This window comes from Amphiura filiformis, chromosome 10 (assembly GCF_039555335.1).
Source record: "Amphiura filiformis chromosome 10, Afil_fr2py, whole genome shotgun sequence".
Lineage (NCBI taxonomy): Eukaryota > Metazoa > Echinodermata > Ophiuroidea > Amphilepidida > Amphiuridae > Amphiura > Amphiura filiformis.
Genome location: NC_092637.1, coordinates 44,301,686 through 44,321,255, shown reverse-complemented (window position 1 = coordinate 44,321,255; position 19,570 = coordinate 44,301,686). Strand labels below are relative to the sequence as shown.

Here is a 19,570-nt window from a genome sequence, read left to right as displayed (position 1 = left end):
TTCTTCCCTTCTGAAGAGTACAAATACGCATTAACTGATTCGTCTGTACTTGGAGAGACACCTTGCGGTGTTGCTGTTTTGGTCTCCGAGTTGAATTTGTCACGTTGTTGAAACGTTCCTGATTGTACTTCATTTGAAGTTTGTGACATTGCCTGCTGCTCCACGCTCTTGTTATTTCCGTCATCTTTTGATTTTTTGTCCCAGGAAAACTGCACTTTCAGAGATTGTTTACTTGCAGTAACCTTTCTCTTTCTGTTTGAAATAATGGTAGAATCGTCACTCTTCCTCTTTATTCCATTTACTCTCTGCTCTTTGTTCTTTTCTTTCTGGATATGCGTGTCACCTTTTATGTGTTCAGACTCATTAGCGACTTCAATTGGTCGAACTACGGCAACTGATTTCTGTTTATTTGGGATTGCGTGGGATGTGATTACTTTCCTCTTCCTACAAGGGGCTTTCACCTTCTTCTCCACACTCTCTTCCACCGGATTATGAGTTTTGTATTTCAAAGTTAAGTCTACGGCCGAATCATTGACAGATTGCTCTACTGATGGATATGTTCGATTACCTGATGATACCGAAAAGTCTTGCTAGTCAAAGTACTAGTAACTCTATTTGACAAATCCAATGGTGTTTCTTCTCGTAACGGTACTGTGACTGATTGTATAGTTCTTGTTATCTTGGATTGTTTGTTAATCGCCCTTTGGGCTGTTTGATTATATGTTCTATTATCTGTTACATTGTGTGCAGGGCGTTTATTGCTGAGAACCTTTTTTGTCAAATCCAATGGTATTACATCAGCAGGAGTCTTTGCAGATTCCCTTACATAGTTTTTTGAATAAGGCTTCGGCACTGCTTCACCTAGTCCTTTGTTTGTTGAATCCTTGGACATAATATTGGATGATCTTCTGTTTGTACCTTCTGTGTTGTGCTTTTTCAGATCTTTCTCTTGTTCGCTAAGTGTATTCTTCTTCACAGAAACTATGCTGCTATGACCTTTTGGGTTTGTTTGAAGTGCTTCATCATTCGGAAGGCTCTTTAATACCGATGGATCAGTTTTGTCGTTAACGTGTTCTGTAAGCGTCCTTGCGTCTGTCTCCATTATAACGTTCCCAGATTTGATATCAACAGGGGTTTCCTGTGGATGTGCAATGGCAAAGGCGTATTTGTTGGAAGAAACCAATGTTGTACCAATTGAGGCTGATCTTGCGCTATGCTCGGCAAGGGAATATACGGCACTGATCTTTGGAAACATTGGAATGTCACACGTCGCAGTAGCAGTTGGCGTGATTTTCTTTGGAGTTGTTGTTGATTGCCGCAAGGTGGGTGAATTGGACGAGAGTTTCACAGCCTGATCAGGAATTGACGCTGTGTGTGGCACTGCACAAGGCATCTTGATTCCATCAACGGGTGTCGTCTCTCTTTCGATCTTCTGTGTAACCAATACTGGTGGTTTCGTCTTGATGATTCCAACTGTTTGTTGTACTCCGATGATCGTACCGGTAGAAGACACAGTTAGAAGCTGGGAGCCTGGATTCTGAAGTACATTGATTGAACTCGGACCACTGAAACAGAATTATTTGTATGATAAGCTTTAAGATAAATAGATGAAGTATTCTACATCAGAGTTTGAGAAAATCTAACTTTTCGTCTAATTTCAAAGAATGTGGAATTCAATCAAATTATGACATATCTGTCTTTGTTTAGGATAAACAGGCGTACATATAATTGAATACATTAATCCAAAACCCACTCAAGTCCATGGGAAGTGATTTTGAAAAAAAAAAAACCTGTGTATCATTTTAATTCTTTCAGTTAGATTTACCTGGTCAATATGGTAAGTTGTACGTGCAAATGGGTGGGTTAAACTGTATTATGTATGACGATTAGCATTTCAGGGACTTCGTGGGGTTCATTTTAAATTCTGGACTTGGGTGGTTTTTTGAATCATATACAAAGACAATAATGTTGGAATGAGATTACCACTAGTAAGATAATACAAAATAAAGCACACAGTTATGTATAATGTTGATAAGCATTCTGCCATGTAATATAAACCACACACTTTCCTTGATTAAACCCATTTTATTTTTCAAAAGTCACTCTCCAGCAATGAAGATGTTACAAGTGGACTTTTATACATACTGGATTTCAATCAATGTGTTACAAGACTCAAATCATGGACTTGGGTTGATTCTTTCATACATGCTATTTTTCACATGCTCAATATACACAGAGGATGAATTTGAGTTGTTCTTTCATACATATGACAGGTCTATGTATAGCAGCACTTTCCCATGCTTAACTCAATTTGGCCAAAGTATGGACTTGTGTGGCTTTTGTATTCATATATTCAATTGGTAGTTTCTTCCTGTATAATAGATGAAGTAAACTGAGCTCAAAAAGAAACTTATAATTTGTCACAAGGTCATATCTTGAAATCCTGTCTATCAAATTCTACCAAAATTACACACAGGTTTGCTTCAATGCTCTACTCTTAACACATGTCAGTAACCAAGCAGTTATCCAACTGACACAACAGCAAAATGCACTGACATGGAACAGCTTCCTGGACCACATTCACAGCCCAGCCCTGTTTCATGAAAAAAGTGTATGAAAAGCAGAAAGCAGCACCGTTTTATCATCAGAGCAAGGATCTTGTGTGCATTCTCACAGATTTTTTGTGCTGGGTGCCAAATGTTGGGCTGTGAAAGTGGAGGAAGTCCAGGAAGCTGTCCATTGACAGTGCATTTGGCTGTTGTGTCAGTTGGACAACTGCTTGGTTACTGACATGTGTTTTGAGTAGAGTATTAAAGTAATCCTTTGTGTAATTTTGGTTCATTTTGATTGGCAGTATTTTAAGATATGACCTTGTAATTCACAAGTTGTAAAAAATTATAAGTTTCTTTTTGAGCTCAGTTTAGTTAACGATTCCCCCTAATAAAAACACTATAAGATTGGTGCGAGAAAATACAATACACAAAGAGACGAAACCTTTTCGGTAAAAAACTGAAGATGATGTTTCATTCTCGAGGTCTATACAATCTTGATTTTAGCATCCTTATACCATAATGGTTCACAAAAGCACGGGTGATTTATTCTCTATAAAGATGACGAATGGTTACTTCCCAGATAATGTGTATTTTAAGGATCAAATAATAACACACAATTATAATTATTTATTATCAGAAACAATTTTCCGGCTCGTTTCGCTTGATCAAGTTTCACGGCAAAAACGTTTCTATTGGCCATTCTGGGCAGGTAGGGAAAATGTTAAAGAGGAGCCGTAGACTTCAATTCTAGGTAATTCCGAAGTTTGTCTACTCATTGTGTGGAATCTCAAAGATGTTCATCTTTCTGAACAGAATTTAACATCTTAACGAAAATTTTGTTTGTTTACTTTATTTCCGTCCAAAACAACTTTTCACAACTTGAGGTACTAAATTCAGTACTGTGACACGACGTTCATTAAAATAAACAACATGTTGACTAAAACAAACTGGACTCGGACGCGTAGGCTCACTAGATATTAGACACATTATTACCTTAATAACTGCGTTGCCTCTTCTTTTGAGACAGGGATGTACGCACAATGCACCAGATTATCATTCGTCCAGAAAATCTTACGACACATGCACAGCATTCCATTCCCCATCGATCTGATGAAAGAAAATAAAACATGCTTAGTCACAAGCCAATGCCATATGTGACCGTACGCCACGAATGAGCCGTAAATTCCGCCTTGTCAATTTGGTTTATTTCATGTTTAGAAAACTATCATAACTTTAAAATGGTATATCATTTGACTTCAAACGAAGCGGTGTTATGGCGTGTTGAACTTTGCTCCTTCAACAAAATGGTACCTTTTTCGGTTCTACATGTGTCTCTTTTCCCACATTGCTGGTAATAAATATCAAACAGTCATAATTGGCTGTCATTTCAAATCATCCCCAAGTCAACGAGGTTCAGGTATGTCCTCTCCTTGTTAATTATACATACCTCGATAAAATACAATGCCTTGTAACCCACCATTTGAACAGGATTTAGCAAACAAAGACTAGAGCTATTTAAAAACTCTATAGACATCGGTAGGTAGAAGCGTATCATCCTCTTCAACAATGGGATTATTGATATACATTGAGATACATGTAGCACCAAACTTGAGGTACCTATGAATACGACCTTGATGCACATTTTACACTGTAACTCCGAATACAATTTAGGACATTTACGATTCGTTCGTGGTGTACGGTCACATATATGGAAAGTGAAGACCTTTGACCTTGGTTGTACATCAGCATTTGATCTAATGGGAAATTTCGGAATTCAAGAAATCACATTTTTATGAAAAAGGCAATGGCCGATGTAATTTGAATCAAACAAAAACAGCAGTTACTAGAGTTGCTAGCCTCATAGCTTTTGATAAAGCATTAGAATATTAGCTGTTAAATTTGGAGCTATCTCCCCACAGTAAAGAATATGGCACATAAAGCCTACTGGATACATGTGAATTATCAGTGTATACCTTACCTTGAGCATGTTGGTTGACATGCTCGCGGTCCATCAGAAATGATCATGTGATCAGAGTACAACTTGTTGCCTTTTTGAACATTTACCTACCGTGTTTCTACGCCGTTTTAGGGCGGTAATATCGAAAAGGTGCGGAAAAATATATATCGAAATAATATTAGCATGCCCCTATGATCGGTGAGGAAAGGGAGAGTGTTGCAGGATATGGGGGAGGGTGTCAGTGGGATGGATAAAATATGGGTCGTCAATTGGTTAGAGATGAGGACAAACAATTTTACTGCCAGCTTCTGGGTCACAAGAGAGAAACTTGTAAATCCGTTCTCAACTGCCACTATTTTAATGTTGTCATTTCCACATATTACTGCAGAGTTTGCAATAAGTCTGTTTTCAGGTCTGTTAATTAATCAGCTGTTTAGAGTTTATTTGTCAAGACCAAGTGAAAAACTTACGTTTTTCTGCTGACAGTTTCGCCAGAAACCATCTGGCTTTCTCAAAGCATTGATGATGTTATTGATCCATCTGCTTGGAGCGGAAAACTTGACTGGATGTTTTGGTTGTCCCGGAAGTAGTAGGCCTACTCCTGTCTCCAGCGGTGGTCTTGAGCAGAGGATCACCGCTGGAGACAGGAGTAGCCCTACTACTTCCGGGAAAACCAAAACATGCTTTGAAAAAGTTAGAAGGTTTCTGGCGAAACTGTCAGCAGAAAAACGTAAGTTTTTCACTTGTCTTGACAAATAAACTCTAAACAGCTGAAGTCTGTTTTCTGTCATTTAAATGTTTTATATTAAAGATCTTCATTTCGTAAATTTGTTGATCAATTGTTTTTTTTTTTTTTTTTTGTTCTTTTATTGCCAAGTGTGGTGCATTGAAAAAATAAATGTGCTTTTAATATAAGCTAAAATCGTTGGGGTGAACCCCACAAAACAAACCTTAAATATAATCCAAATTTAAGTATTACTGGACGAGAATCACCATAACCGTTTTAAATGCTACGTGTTGGAAATTGAACGGCGCGTACAAGTGATCACGGCAGCTACGAAATGAAATTCGTTCCCACGGTTGAGCATTATGGCAAGTATATAGTAGATACCATTTCTTATTATTCATATCCAGTTTCTTTTTTTGTAGCGAGCAATCGTTCCCCATTGTGTTTATTTGTTCTTGTGCAGAACGCGTAGCCCCATTACTTACTTTACTTGTATTATGCTAGAAACGAACGATTAAGCATCAGTAATGATTTCCTGTACTTGTGTACTTGCATAATATTTAATTTTGTGTATTGTATACCTCGACTGCTTACATTAGAGCCAGTTTTTACCAATATTTATCAGTAGGAGCTGGTAGCCAAATATATAGAGCGTCTATGGCAAGCTAAGCGGCTCAGAACGTGGGACTAGCTACGCGCAGCTTCTTTCTCGTTACGTGCAGCTTATTAACCAATCAGATTCGCGGTTTTAAACACGTGGAGCTGATGTAAACATCCTCTCTCACAAATATTACGTTGTTAATTTTTGTAAATGAAAGTATCTGTAGTATATCAGCAATAAAATGGTATAGGTGCTATTAAAGTAATATCTGAACAGAATGATGATTGTTCTATATTTAGGGGGCTATCATTTTCTTCGGAAGGGGATCCCAAATATAGGGGGTCATACTTTTTGGAAAGAAAAATAAGGGGAGGGGGGTCATAAATTGATAAGGACAAAATGTAGGGAGTCACAAGATGACTACAGATAGTGTGTTTATTGTATTCAAAAGACTGATTTCAATACAATTTTAGCCTGTCTAGGGGTACGGTGTATCGGTGGTGGGTGTCGGGGGTCATAACATTTTGATGCCGAAATAGTGAGGGCCGCAATTTATTGACGCCGACTTTTTGTAAATTTAGGAACCTCAAAAAAAAAAAAAAAAATTGATGACCCATTTTACTCTCTCCATATTTACACAGTGGCATGTGATATCGCTTTCCCTGCAATATCTTTACACAGCGCTTTACATCAGTAGTAGTTGTTGTTTGACCTTCATCCCCTGCACCGCTAATACAGCCCGAGTATAAAGTTACTTGCTATTAAACACGGTGTAAACTTGGAAACACTAAATAAATATGCTTTGTGTCATTTTAGCCAGGCATTAGCAACATGTTCTCTTGACACGTGCTGTGATTTGGCCTCCTTTACCCGTTCGTTATCTATGCTAATTCCGTAAATTAATTACAAGATAATAATTGTGAAAGAGGATACCTATAACTATACTACGCGCAGCTAACGACCCAACCACGTGATTAAATTTGACTATTTTGATTGGTCAAACAGCTGCTCGTAACGAGAAAGAAGCTACGCGTAGCTGTTCCACGCTTTTGGCCCCCTTGGCTTGCCATAAGCGTCCGTCTAGAGATCGGGAGGTCGTAAGTTCGAATCCCGTGCCGGCACATTTTTGTCCTTGCTTTTTATCAAGTTTGTTTGGGTGCCGGTCGGGATTTGTGTTTATTTTTTGTCTTGTTTAATCGTAACACTTTGGGTTGGTAAACTGTATTTTTTCTCATTAATCACATTCAGTTTCTTCTTGTATCGAGCAAGCGACCCCCATTGTGTTTATTTGTTGCTGTGCGTGTAAGATGCATAGCTCCCATTACCTATTTAACCAAAACTAAACTGGGTTTCCTGAAAAAAAAAAGAAGTCCTATAGACGAATCCAACGAGCCAAGTGATGGTTATTATTTAGTCAACTATAACTGGGTCCCCGGCGCACCAAACTGGTGCTGTGACTGTCCAATTGGGGGGATGAAAGCCGCTTAAAAATCGATGTTATGTTGTATTGTGTTGTAAACTTTCATTATTCAACACGGGTGCAGTTTAAAATCCCGCCAAGGACGCATCGCTTCATATATTAAGTGGGATATACCCGACGGGGACCCAGCTATGGCTGCCATTGAGGTGTAGGGATGCGTGAAATTGGATTCGACTATTGGGAACAATCTATATCTTCAATATGAAGGGCAGCATTTTCAATTGATTTTCGGCTTTATATCTCAGCTACACACACTTAAAGGAGGATTTCGTGATCCTAGCATCCATTTTCCAGTTGATATCTACGAAAAAAGCTTATTCCCAAAATTTCAGTTGATTCTGATTTTGTGTTTGTAAGTTATGCATGATTATGTGTATTACACTGCTCCATAGGCCACAGTTGTAATTTCAAAATTTGACGATATTTTTGCTAAACGAATTAATCTGCAAGAAATATTTGGCACATAAACATTATGTAAACCAGAGGTTTCAGTGGTATAAAAATCTCAACTTAATTTGAGAAAAGTGGGGAGGGGGATGAGGCTGTGGATCTCGAAGTGCCCTTTTAAAAGTAGATATCATTAGATTTAAAGTACATATCATTAGATTTATACAATTTACTTCGAGGACTGTTGAATTAAAAAAAAATTATATAGCGAATTTCGAAAATCAAAATTATTTGATATCAAAAGGACATTCCTTGTTTTAAAAATGCAATTCAATGTGTCTGATGTGCTAAGGTCCCACAATAAATATGTAGAAACGTTGCTGATCTGATACCTTAATTACTTACTTTTTTGTAATATTTTATTTAGAAGTTCATTTAAGAAATGTGCGCATCGCACACGGCCCTGCAAGGTGCTAACACTTCAAAGTGTTCATAGTTCTGGTCGCTAGGGTTCAAATCCCCGCACAGGCATGGAATCCTACGTAATATGTATCATGTTCGCTTCCATCTAGCGATCAATAACCTGAATAACCATTGTGTAATTCAATTCAATGGACAAGCTCATACACATGTGGTTCTTTGATGTCAATCGCATACAATATCTACCAAAAAACGTTTCAAAACGTAAAAAGCGGCCAAAGTTTAAAAAATCTTTCCTGTGTGGCTTTTCACCCTTTTTTAAACTTGGTCCCATTTATAAAAGTTTCTAAAGACCCATATGAAGTCATCTTTAGGCTACTTGTTTGTTTTCTTAGTTGTCAGTGTTCATTGTAGAGTAAATGAATTAATGTTCGTGCATGATTGAAGTTTTTCCGTAAAGACATTATAATGTATTTTGAATTAAGCAAAAGTAGCAAATACTCACTTTGTTAAATTCTTCATCGTCCTGTGGTATTCTGCGCCTCAAATGTAGGGCCTATATGCAAGTTGACAGACAGTCAATTTGCTAAGTCATATATAATACTCTACTACTCTCTATGAACACGCAATATAATAAAACATAAACCTTCAAATGATTTTGATAATACATAGCCTATGCTTTTGAACAGTCTTAAACATAATTGTAGAAATTAGGACTCGTTCTTCATGTTATTACTACTTTACTGAATGGGACCAAGTTTAAAAAAGGGTGAAAAGCCACACAGGAAAGATTTTTTAAACTTTGGCCGCTTTTTACGTTTTGAAACGTTTTTTGGTAGATATTAATTCTTTTTTGAGGTAAAAAATATTGCGCGCTAAGTGGTTCTTTGTAGCCATGCGAGGTGAACTAGATGGATATCCATATTTCGCGGTTAATGGTGCTTTTTAGACAGCCCTGCGGGCAAACTAGTTGGATATCCATATTTCGGGGTGAGTGGTTTTTGAAGCTCCGAGGGCAAACTAGTTGGATATCCATATTTCGCGGTTAGCGGTTCTTTGTAACCCTGCGGGCAATATAGTTGGATATCCATATTTCGCGGTTAGCGGTTCTTTGAGCCCTGCGGGCAAACTAGTTGGATATCCATATTTCGCGGTTTGTGGTTCTAGTGGTTTTAACGACCCGTAACCACCCCAGTCAGCTGCATACCGCATCCAGCTATTTTAATTATCAAACCACTAGTTTTTTAATGCTATGGGGTAACAGAATTATTAAAAAAATTAATAGCTGAACCCAATAGTTCAGCCAAGGACTGGAAACGACATATTGATGACTTTATATAGAGTGTTTTCAATAAACCCAAGGCGGAACGAGAGTTGCTAAGTAACCGCTATCCGAACCATAAACACACATGCATGATCAGACAACGAGTATTCAATTTCCTCATAGCATCCCACGTTGTACACACGTCAGTCGAATTTGGCGGTGTTGGTTTGTTAGCCCTCCAAGTTATAACATCGTTCACTTTGTGTTGAACATTGTATGTGGGCCTCCAGGAGGGTGAAAGTGCATAGGAACAATGCCGGAAACTACGTCACGCTATTGTTCGACTTAAACTACATCATTTTTAACCCCTTCCGTTTCCGTTAATACAGCTTTAGTCTCCTCCACCTTCGCAACACGGTACGTGGAGTGAGTGACTGGAATCACAATGACAGCGGAGGAGAATACTAGCTGGTCAGACAATTTAATTCTATCAAGCATATAATACCTGAACAATCACCATGATCACCGTCATTTGATCGATTTACTACAGAATATATTGTATACACAAAATATAATTTAAAAATTGTAAACCTGTTAACTTATATACTTGTGTACTAAAGTATAAGGACACGTGAATAAAATCATGTAGAAGACAAAATGGCCGCTAATCCGCCTATCGTCTAGACTTAAACTACATCTTCCGGTTTGTTACGTAATACTAGGATGCCATGCCCTGGGGCCTCGCTGTATGATCAGTGTGGTATCACAGAGCAGACCCTTGAGAGGGTCTGCTCATTTGGCTCATTTGCATGGCAGTCGGACTCGCCATTGTATTTGATCATGTGTATGGAGAGCAATGGCGACCCGTCATTGTATTTGTTCATGTGTGTATGGAGAGCCACTCTTGGAGCCCATGGGACTTAGGCTAGGTCCTCAGGTAGAGTCAAACGCTGTGTGTACTAGAAACGCCCATTCTTGATTATGCGTTCATTCAATGTTAGCATTAAATTTGTATTGCTCGGCGGCCCCACGTAATGGAAAAACCTGAATTTGTTACATAAAAAGAAATGAAAATTAATAAAAGCAAGGTTCCACTTGAGTACATATTAAATTGGTGTAGAAATTGTTTTCAAATATATACATGAATTTAGACAAACATACGGGATATAATGAACCTTTGACATGACGCCATGATGACATGATTTTATTAGTCGTTTTGTATATCATAATACCAGTATTTGTAATTTTATATTATATAGAACTAATATTTTGCATCATAAATGCGCAGTTCATATGCACAGACGATTACTAATCTTCAAGACTTCAAAATAACATGTTACTAAGCAGGTAATAGGTGCTGGCCTTGTCCTATTGTACTTGTTCATTTGTGTATGGAGAGCTCACTGACCTGTTAATAGAGGTCAATGGGATAGCTTCTTTATGGGACACTTCTCCATCGGTTTCAGGGCGCAGTTCATTGAACTCAGCGGGATTCTATTGCAAGTGCTTTTATATTATTACAAAACGGATCGTGGTTATTGCCTTGACAAATCTAATACATAATTCATACCAGGGATTAATAAATCCAGGGGTGCGGACATTTCATTGGTCGCAAACCACCGGGATTTGATACAAGTTTGCGTTGTAAATGAATGCGTGAATAAGAGTGTCATCCCAATGGCGCGATATTTGATTTCTGAAAATACTCAAGTTGCCGTTCAAAATGCCTAAAATCATCAAGATATTGCAATACTGTCTAAAGTGATGTAAAATTGTGGCAAATTTGTATGATTTATCGCACATAATTTCTGCGTAGCGTGGAGAATCATTTACATAGGATTTTGGAGAAAAATGTGATGATTTTAGGGAAATATAGAATGGCGGAAGAAACAAATCAAACATTTTCCTGGAATGTATAGACCATACTCTTTCTGTTCCTATTGATTTGGATACAGAAATAATTCTTAAAATGAAGCTGTTGGGTGATTTATGTTGGCGTTTCTAGAGTGTGTCATTATTGGCAAACATCTAGGGATATTGTTGAGAGGGCACTCGATTCACGAGATTTCTTTTGCAAGAACGCCAAAATAGCACGAATTTTGTTGGTTTGCGACTGAAGAGTGTCCGCACTATAGATTTCTGCCATGCAAATTAGCTAGTGTCAGTGGGCAAGAAAGTGGCATCTTTTGAATCGTTAAGACAAGCCACATAATCTTCTGTAAAACTCTGCTGGGTGTTTCGATCATGTATTATGCGTGTTTGGTCAAGTGGGGGTAATTTGTAAAGCATCAACTTGTGAACAAGTCATAGAGGGTTTGATCATGCTGATGATGTTGCCATTATTTTGGACGACTTCTGAGTGTTTAAAGCCCAAAATGAATGAATAAAATCGTGTATGAGATATTTGCGGGGATATTTGGGTGCATTGGGCACTTATGGGTTGGGTATAATAGATTTCTATGTATACAATTAAGTCTGATATATTTTCGATGGAATATATATTTTCACTTGAAAAGTTAGTAGTTTTCCGAATTGCAATTTCTGAATATTATATAAAAGGTGAGAATAAGACTATAAATGTAAGAGTATGGGATAATTTTGATTGTTAATAAATGCGAAACGTCGGCGGTAGACATCAGCAATATCAGGGATTGCCGCGATTCTTGCAGTAGCTTTTATGAATAGAATACAATAGTGGATACAATAGCGGATACAATAGCGGAACAATAGAGCTCTCTTACGGGCAAATAAACCTCGTCGCGTTTTGCTAAATTTCACTTCTTCTTTTTCGTGAACTAACCGTTATTTTTTAAAACTTGTGGCAAAACTTCGAACGAAGTTTTTAATAACCCGTGATCAATAATGAACGTTGGTCAAAAGACGAGCTTACTGAAGTGAAAAAGTATGTACATGCAGATTCATCATTTATGCATATTGCCTTGAAAATCATAAAAAGCAACTGCTTGATCAACCCAAATGATTTTATTAGCGTTATTTCTAAACCAAATTTCAAAACCACAAAGTGTTTTACCTGACTTTTGACCCAGAAATGTATGAATTTGATGAGAAATTGTGATGAAAAATAATATTTTACAAGTCAGATTCAGAAAGAGAAAATCTCATTACACACGTTAATTACATCACAATCCAAACATAGATGGTTAAGTTCATGGAGAATGTTACAAACTGTTGTATGTTTTGCCATATTGTTTTTCTATAGGGAATAATGTTTACTCGTTAAAATCGGACATGAAAACCTATCAAAAACACAACAAAAACGTGCATCGCTATTTGTATGCATGAAACAAATTATAAGAACTAGGCGGTTACCCATATTTGGCGGTTCTCGGCTGTCGCGATTACCTGGCTGATGGTGACTGTACTCACCAAGTTTTATGCCCATAGGACAGTTTTTACTAATTTGACCTCAGATGACCCCTTGTGACCTCGAAATAACCTTCCAAAATTTGGCTCTAAATGTTAACTGTACCCACCACGTTTCATGCCCATATGACAGTTTTGAGTAATTTGACCTTGGTTGACCCCAAAATGACCTTCCAAAAATTTGACTCTAAAAGGTGACTGTACCCACCAAGTTTCATGCGCATACATTTTTTACTAATTTGACCTCAGATGACCCCTGGGTGACCCTGGATGACCCCAAAATGACCTTCCAAAAATTTGACTAAAAGGTTGACTGTACCCACCAAGTTTCATGCCCATACAATAGTTTTACTAATTTGACCTCAGATGACCCCTGGATGACCTCGGGTGATCTTGGCCCACTAACTGAAAGAAACTTGTTCTGTCTGAGGTCCAGATGCACCCATCCACCAAGTTTGAGGAACGTGCGACCCCTAGTCTCCGAGAAAATAGGCGGAAAACAGTTTTTACTAATTTGACCTCAGATGACCCCTGGGTGACCTTGACCCACTAATCAATACAAACTTGTTCTGTCCTAGGTCAAGATGCACCTACCCACCAAGTTTCATGCCTATATGAGTTTTTACTAATTTGACCCCTAGATGACCTCTGGTGACCTTGACCCACTAACCAATACAAACTTGTTCTGTCCCGGGTCAAGATGCACCCACCTGTCAAGTTTGAAGAATGTGCGACCCCCAGTCTCTGAGAAAAACAGTTTTTACTAATTTGACCCCTGGATGACCTTGGGTGACCTTGACCCACCAACCAATACAAACTCGTTCTGCCTGGGGTCAAGATGCACCCACCCACCAAGTTTGAGGAACGCGCGACCCCAGTCTCCGAGAAAAGAGGCGGACAGACAAACAGACACACAAACAAACAGACAGATTCTGGTGAATTATAGTAGGATTGCACAGAAGTGACCTAACACTTATCAAGGCTGTATCTTGAGAACGCGCATGGCCTGGTGCTAGAATCTTGGCAAGGACACTCTGGTGAAATAAAAAAAAATATATGTGATTGATTTTGTGTGACTTTTGAGCGTTAAATGTTTCAAAATTTAAAAATGAACAAAATGCGAGTAACTATGATGTCATCAACATGACCATTATATTTATGATAAATAATTATTGCGCCCTAAAAAAGAAATGGTAAACAAATGGTTTGAATACATCGTACGACCTTATAGTAACTGTATCTAGAAATTTGTGCAAGTTACTTGTCAATTTTCGCCAGAAACGAGCTTTTTCCTACGGTTACTGCCCAGCTCATTAGCGCGATATGGGATATTCTTTACCTCGAGTTGACTGCCCTCTGTTGACGACAGGGCTTCGAACTCTTATCAAGGCGATCTAAGAAGTGCAGGGCCGTGCGCATCGCATATGCAGACAAGCTGGTACTAGCTTTTATTTGCTTACAAATGCCTACCGCCAGCATGTCACATGCACGGACTGTCGCATGTTCAAGCGGAGCTCATAATATACCGTGTGTCATAAGTCTGTTCCTCCCCCATAAGAAAACCATTTTAACATACTTTAAATAAAACTTACACAATTAGTTTGAAATTAATTTGTTACTGGTTATTGTTTTAGATTAATTAAAATGTTACTTAGCAATTTATTTGAAGTTGTTGTCTCTTTATGGTCGATAACTTCCGAAGGTATGCAAACCTCGGTTATTGTTGTTTTCTATTGAAATCCGAGGTTTGCAGACCTTTGAATCTGTCAATACATACAACATTAGCTCTAAAAATCTAGAACAATGGCCGACATAATTTTTTCTTTGCAATGCGCCTCTGGATTCATTGCAGCTAGTAGCCCAAAGGCAAATAAACAGAGGGGGTACTTCCATATTGATGCTACGCTCCATGGGAAGTCGGAACGGACTTTCGACACACGGTATAGAAACTCATTGCATTTGTCGTTGCAAACTATAGATAAGATTTCGCAGTACAAGCAATGCTCTAACATGTACATGTCTTCACGGTCTATGGTTCAATATTCTTATTATTGATCCACTTCAATTGATACCATTATATTTATTTATTATATTTGTTTTTGGATAGCTAATAAATTGTAGTCAACTACACATTCTACTTAAGGGATCTGGAATGAGCGATTTGAGCGTTTCGACAGTATTTTTTGTGGGACATGAGAGCACATCAGACCTATCGAATTGCATTCTGAATACGAAGAATGTCTTTCTGATATCAAATAATTTTCAATTTTTGAAATTCATGGTATAATACAAATTTTATGACAAATTATTAAAAGTTGATATTTTTCACATTTTTGATATATATCAGTCCTCCAAGTAAATTTTATAAATTTAATGATATATTCTTAAAGTGTATGTAGCTGGGAGGAAAAGCCGACGATCAATTGAAAATGTTTACCTTTCATATTGAAGATATAGATTTTTCTCCCCGCAAAAAGACCTAATTTTGTTTGGTATTTTGGGGAAAAAAATCCATATCTTCAATACGAAAGGTCACAATTTTCAATTGATCGTCGGCTTTTCATCTCACCTACATACACTTTAAGTACATATCATCAGACTGACGAGTGTAGGTCGGCTTCGGCTGGCTTGCATGAAACAATATTGTAAATAATGCTTTAATAAATCACCAAGTCTATTTTAAATGTATCATCAGATTTATAAAGTTTACTTCGAGTACTGTTAAATATCAAAAATATCAATTTTAATGATTTGACCTAAAATGTGTATTACATTGCGAATTTCAAAAAATCAAAATTATTTGATATCAGAAGGACATTCCACGTATTCAGAATGCAATTCGATATGTCTGATGTGCTCTAATGTCCCAAAATAAATACTGTCCAAACGTTCATACCCCTTCCATTAATGTACCAGAATAAAAATACGCTTTCATTAATAATATCATGTCATTCGAGAAGTCTCACTTAATTTTCTAAGTCGGAACTCAATAATTGATAAATATCGATTATTTGCTATTCTTGCTTTTCACATTGTATATTCGTCCTTCTTTACTGTCCGTTTTCTTTATATTCTCGTACTTCTCTCAGTAATTTGTCTCACCTTCTTTACCATGGGCCTTATCTGGGTCTTATAAATCACACAAAGGAATTATCACCCCACAATCCATCATGGCCCCACATAATTATAAAAACATAACAAATAAAAAGTAAAAAAATGAATAAATAAAAATTCATCAATCGATAATAATTAAATTGATAAAATGAAGTGTTACCTACAGTTTTTGCCATAAAATGGTACTGTTATAAAATGAACCTGTTGATAAAAACAACTGTCTCCTTTTCATTTGCTTCCTTTTTAAATTAAAAAAAAAAAATACAGGGTGTCCCAATAAAAACAGAACCCTCATTGCGCCCTTTTTCTCCTATTTCTGAAAAGATGATCAAATGTATTGTTGTATGTAACGAAACCTTGAATCGATAGCTTTAATAAACTAAAGTAATTATTTCAATCGGCTCACAATTTTGAAGATATACCTCTTTAAGAAATGTAGCCGTTTTTCAATTTGCAGACGGATGAGGTTTTACTACATCAAAGATTAAAACGAAACACGCGGTTAATGACATGGACATATAATAGCATTTAATAGACTTTGGAACGCATTCACTATGAGCGAGGATCACTAGCTACCCTCCAACATCTTTGCAACCGTATTACTGCTGCATTCACAAGTTTACGCAATGCAATTGATGCAATGAGGACCAGAGCTGAGGCAACCAGGTAGAGGGCCAAGCAGCATAGTAAACTCACTTTAGAAGTACCAAGGACATAGCAAACAGCCCTTTTCAGACTACCTTTTATCCCAAAAAGAGAAAATGACATGTTGTAAATAAAAAGAAAGCAAGGAACAACAAAGTAAGAAACATAGTAAAACAAAAAGGCATAGATAACAAGAAAAAATAAGTTTAATTGCAAGTATAGAAAGAGATGAGTCCCATCCCACATCCATTTTGCCGACAAGTTAATGACACTTAAAACAATCCATAGCCCACCGGCCCACCCCATTCCCTAAACAAAGTTCATTATGATGCTATCACTGAGGAATGCTTGATATTCATGCATGGTACGTGTACTCTATTTCAATCTTTGAAGTAGCCAAACAACCTCCGTGGAAAAACGGGTACATTTCTTTAAAAGAGCATATCTTCAAAAGTTGTGAGCTGATTGAAATATGTCTTTCGGTTTATTAAAGCTAACGAATATTGCTTTCTTTACATACCAAAATACATTTGATCAATTTTTTTAAAATAGGAGAAAAAGAGGGCGCAATGAGGGTTCTGTTTTTATTGGGACATCCTGTAATAGGTGTTTCACGTGCATCAAATCAAGTTTACACTTATTCCGCTATCGTTAGAATAATTATATCAGCTGCCATACAATACCCAAGGCATGCTCATATCTTTGGGCGGGGCTCAATGGACAGTATTAATAACATCTCCCACCATTTCACCCCTAGGTAGAGAGAGACAAGTGAGGTAAAGCGACTAAAGCGCCTTGCCCGATCGAGTGCACAACACGTTGACACCGCCGGCTCGAACTTACTATCCTCCGATTGCGAGGTGAGCCTGTACCGCTGCGCTATCGTGCCACTTTTTTTTTTTTAGACAATTTTCCCATCTATTATTTTCTTTTCCTGTTCCCTCCTGTTCCTATTTTCCTTCATGCTTTTCCCACGGCATGAGAGCCACTACGCTACTGCCCGCCAGTGAAAATTAAAACCAAAACCAAAGGTAAATCATAATCATCGAGGACGTGGAAAAGACTTGAGTTCGGTTTAAGAACTGGTGGAAGTAGTATTACATTAAAGAATTACACCAGGCACCAAAGGGGACTCGTCAGTTATATTCATCCTTGCTGTTCAATAACTTGATAATGTTGGATTATTCTGAAATATACATTTTGTTAATTGGACTTTTCTTTCTCATTTGACACCCTGTTCGTGAACATTGAGCAAGAATTGATTAAGATATGCGCCTCCAAACTCTCAAACCCCAAAATGAAAAGTTGCAATTTTAACGATTCAATTGTGCCTGTTACACTGTGTGCTTTATTGATTGGCCCGTGGTGCTTGTGTGCAATACAACGATGCGCTCCCATTGAAAATCGTTGAAAATGCAACTTTTTTGGGTTTTTTTTGATTTTGGGGTTTGAGGCTTTGGAGGCGCATATCTTGGTCAATTCTTGTTCGTTTTTCACGAACAGGGTGTCAAATGAGAAAGCAAAGTCCAATTAACAAAATGTTTATTTCAGAATAATTCAAAATTATCAAGTAATTGAACAGCAAGGATGAATATAACTGACGAGTTTCTTTTTGTGCCTGGTGTAGACACATATTTGAAGACCCATACCTTGGTGCTGGAATAGCAAAGAGAACGGTTTGATTTGTCTTCAACATTGAAGAAGTTCCAGCGCATGTAGCGGGTGGTACCGTCACTTCTATGGTTGACAACACTGGTTGTTTGAGTTCCTGCGACGAAGCGGAATTCATGGTGAAATTAACGTAATGCACTTTCGAATTTGCTTATGACGAACACAATCTTTGTTTGACACCAGTGTACTGCGAACACTTTGACTGCAATAAAACATATAACATGATCATGAGCCACATACACGTACCACACGTACTGTTACGTCAGTTCATTGGTATCATAGTTTCAACTTCCTTCCTTGTACAATCCATACACTCATAGCTAATATGCCACGTCATGCATATGAAAAAGGTCAACAAAACCCATTGTGTAAATTACTCACCGTCAACCTTACTGTATGCGTGCTGTCTCTATTGTTATCCATCGCTGCGACCTAAAGTGCTGTATTATTATTTTTTCCGCCCACGAAGTGTGACGTCACGGGTCAATACAGCTGACGTACACCACAACTGATGCGCACGCAGCAGTTTAGTAATACAGTCAAATGACCAAACCCTTTATTGTATGCAATGGTACTTGATGGTACAGTATAAATATCACTCTGAAATCACAGATTCTGGAAAGCAGCCAAACGGACTTGTTGTAATAGAAAGGTAGCCCATTGTAACCTTATTGCGCACCTGTGTTGTACCAAACATGGCTTTGACCGTCACCTGCACCTTAAACCGGTCGTTTATAGCTTCTTATAAGTCTTTATGGGCGAGATTAAATTTAGATTTACCGTGTACAAAGGGTTGTTGAGCACATTAAAGGTCATATATATATTGCTAGGACAACATATTGGCAAGCTAATATTATGCGGGCAATGCAAATGACTCCTTTTTTGAGAAAATAAGACGTTTAAAATTGATATTCCGCAAAAACCAACTGTTAGCGGTGAGTTCCTTCGAACGAGACAGATTTGACCTAGAAAAAAGTTGACGTCATGAAATGATATGTGCCCGCTTAGAAAGAATGGACTGTAAACACTCTCAATGCACAGAACGTATAATGTTGTTGTTCTCAGAAAACAGTCTATAAATCAAGTGTTACAAATTTCGTGTTTTTTAAACATTATGGATAAAATCATCCGCTTCTTTATTATATATTAGTAGATTGTGATATTACAATTCATATATATATCAAAATCATAAGAAATATTTGGACTAAAAATAAAAAAAATTTTGAGCTTAGAATTTGAGCGTGAGACTAGTTTATTGAGGTATACTAGTCTCGGTGATTGTATTTATTATGCAAATAAACAATTTCAATGGACCAGTAGCTAAAACTTTCTTGACCATTGAAAGTCACGTATTTATACATGAATCAT

At 37.5% G+C, this 19,570-nt stretch overlaps 3 protein-coding genes across 4 annotated transcripts in view; 2 read left to right on the top strand and 1 right to left on the bottom strand.

The window, feature by feature from the left end:
- LOC140162918 (uncharacterized) overlaps positions 1 to 19,570 on the top strand; it is a 286,934-nt gene that overhangs the window by 95,440 nt on the left and 171,924 nt on the right. The window lies entirely within an intron of this gene.
- The window catches only part of LOC140162922 (CD320 antigen-like), a 134,525-nt gene that overhangs the window by 53,509 nt on the left and 61,446 nt on the right, over positions 1 to 19,570 (top strand). The gene's annotated exons all lie outside the window — the stretch shown is intronic.
- On the bottom strand, positions 543 to 18,683 carry LOC140162908 (uncharacterized). The gene is made up of 4 exons (XM_072186218.1): positions 18,584 to 18,683; positions 18,181 to 18,404; positions 3,546 to 3,659; positions 543 to 1,565 (listed from the first exon to the last, which is right to left on the bottom strand). The coding sequence occupies exons 2-4, from the start codon at positions 18,318 to 18,320 to the stop codon at positions 545 to 547; spliced, it is 1,275 nt and encodes a 424-aa protein (XP_072042319.1). The 5' UTR covers positions 18,321 to 18,404; positions 18,584 to 18,683; the 3' UTR covers positions 543 to 544.

Excerpts from the sequence above, each read along its gene's own strand:
- LOC140162908 (XM_072186218.1), bottom strand. The coding sequence starts at position 18,320 with ATGAATTCCGCTTCGTCGCAGGAACTCAAACAACCAGTGTTGTCAACC. Across the intron at positions 3,660-18,180 it reads TTTGCTATTCCAGCACCAAG|ATCGATGGGGAATGGAATGC; the intron begins GTATGGGTCTTC and ends TTCTTTCATCAG. Across the intron at positions 1,566-3,545 it reads GAGGCAACGCAGTTATTAAG|TGGTCCGAGTTCAATCAATG; the intron begins GTAATAATGTGT and ends ATTCTGTTTCAG.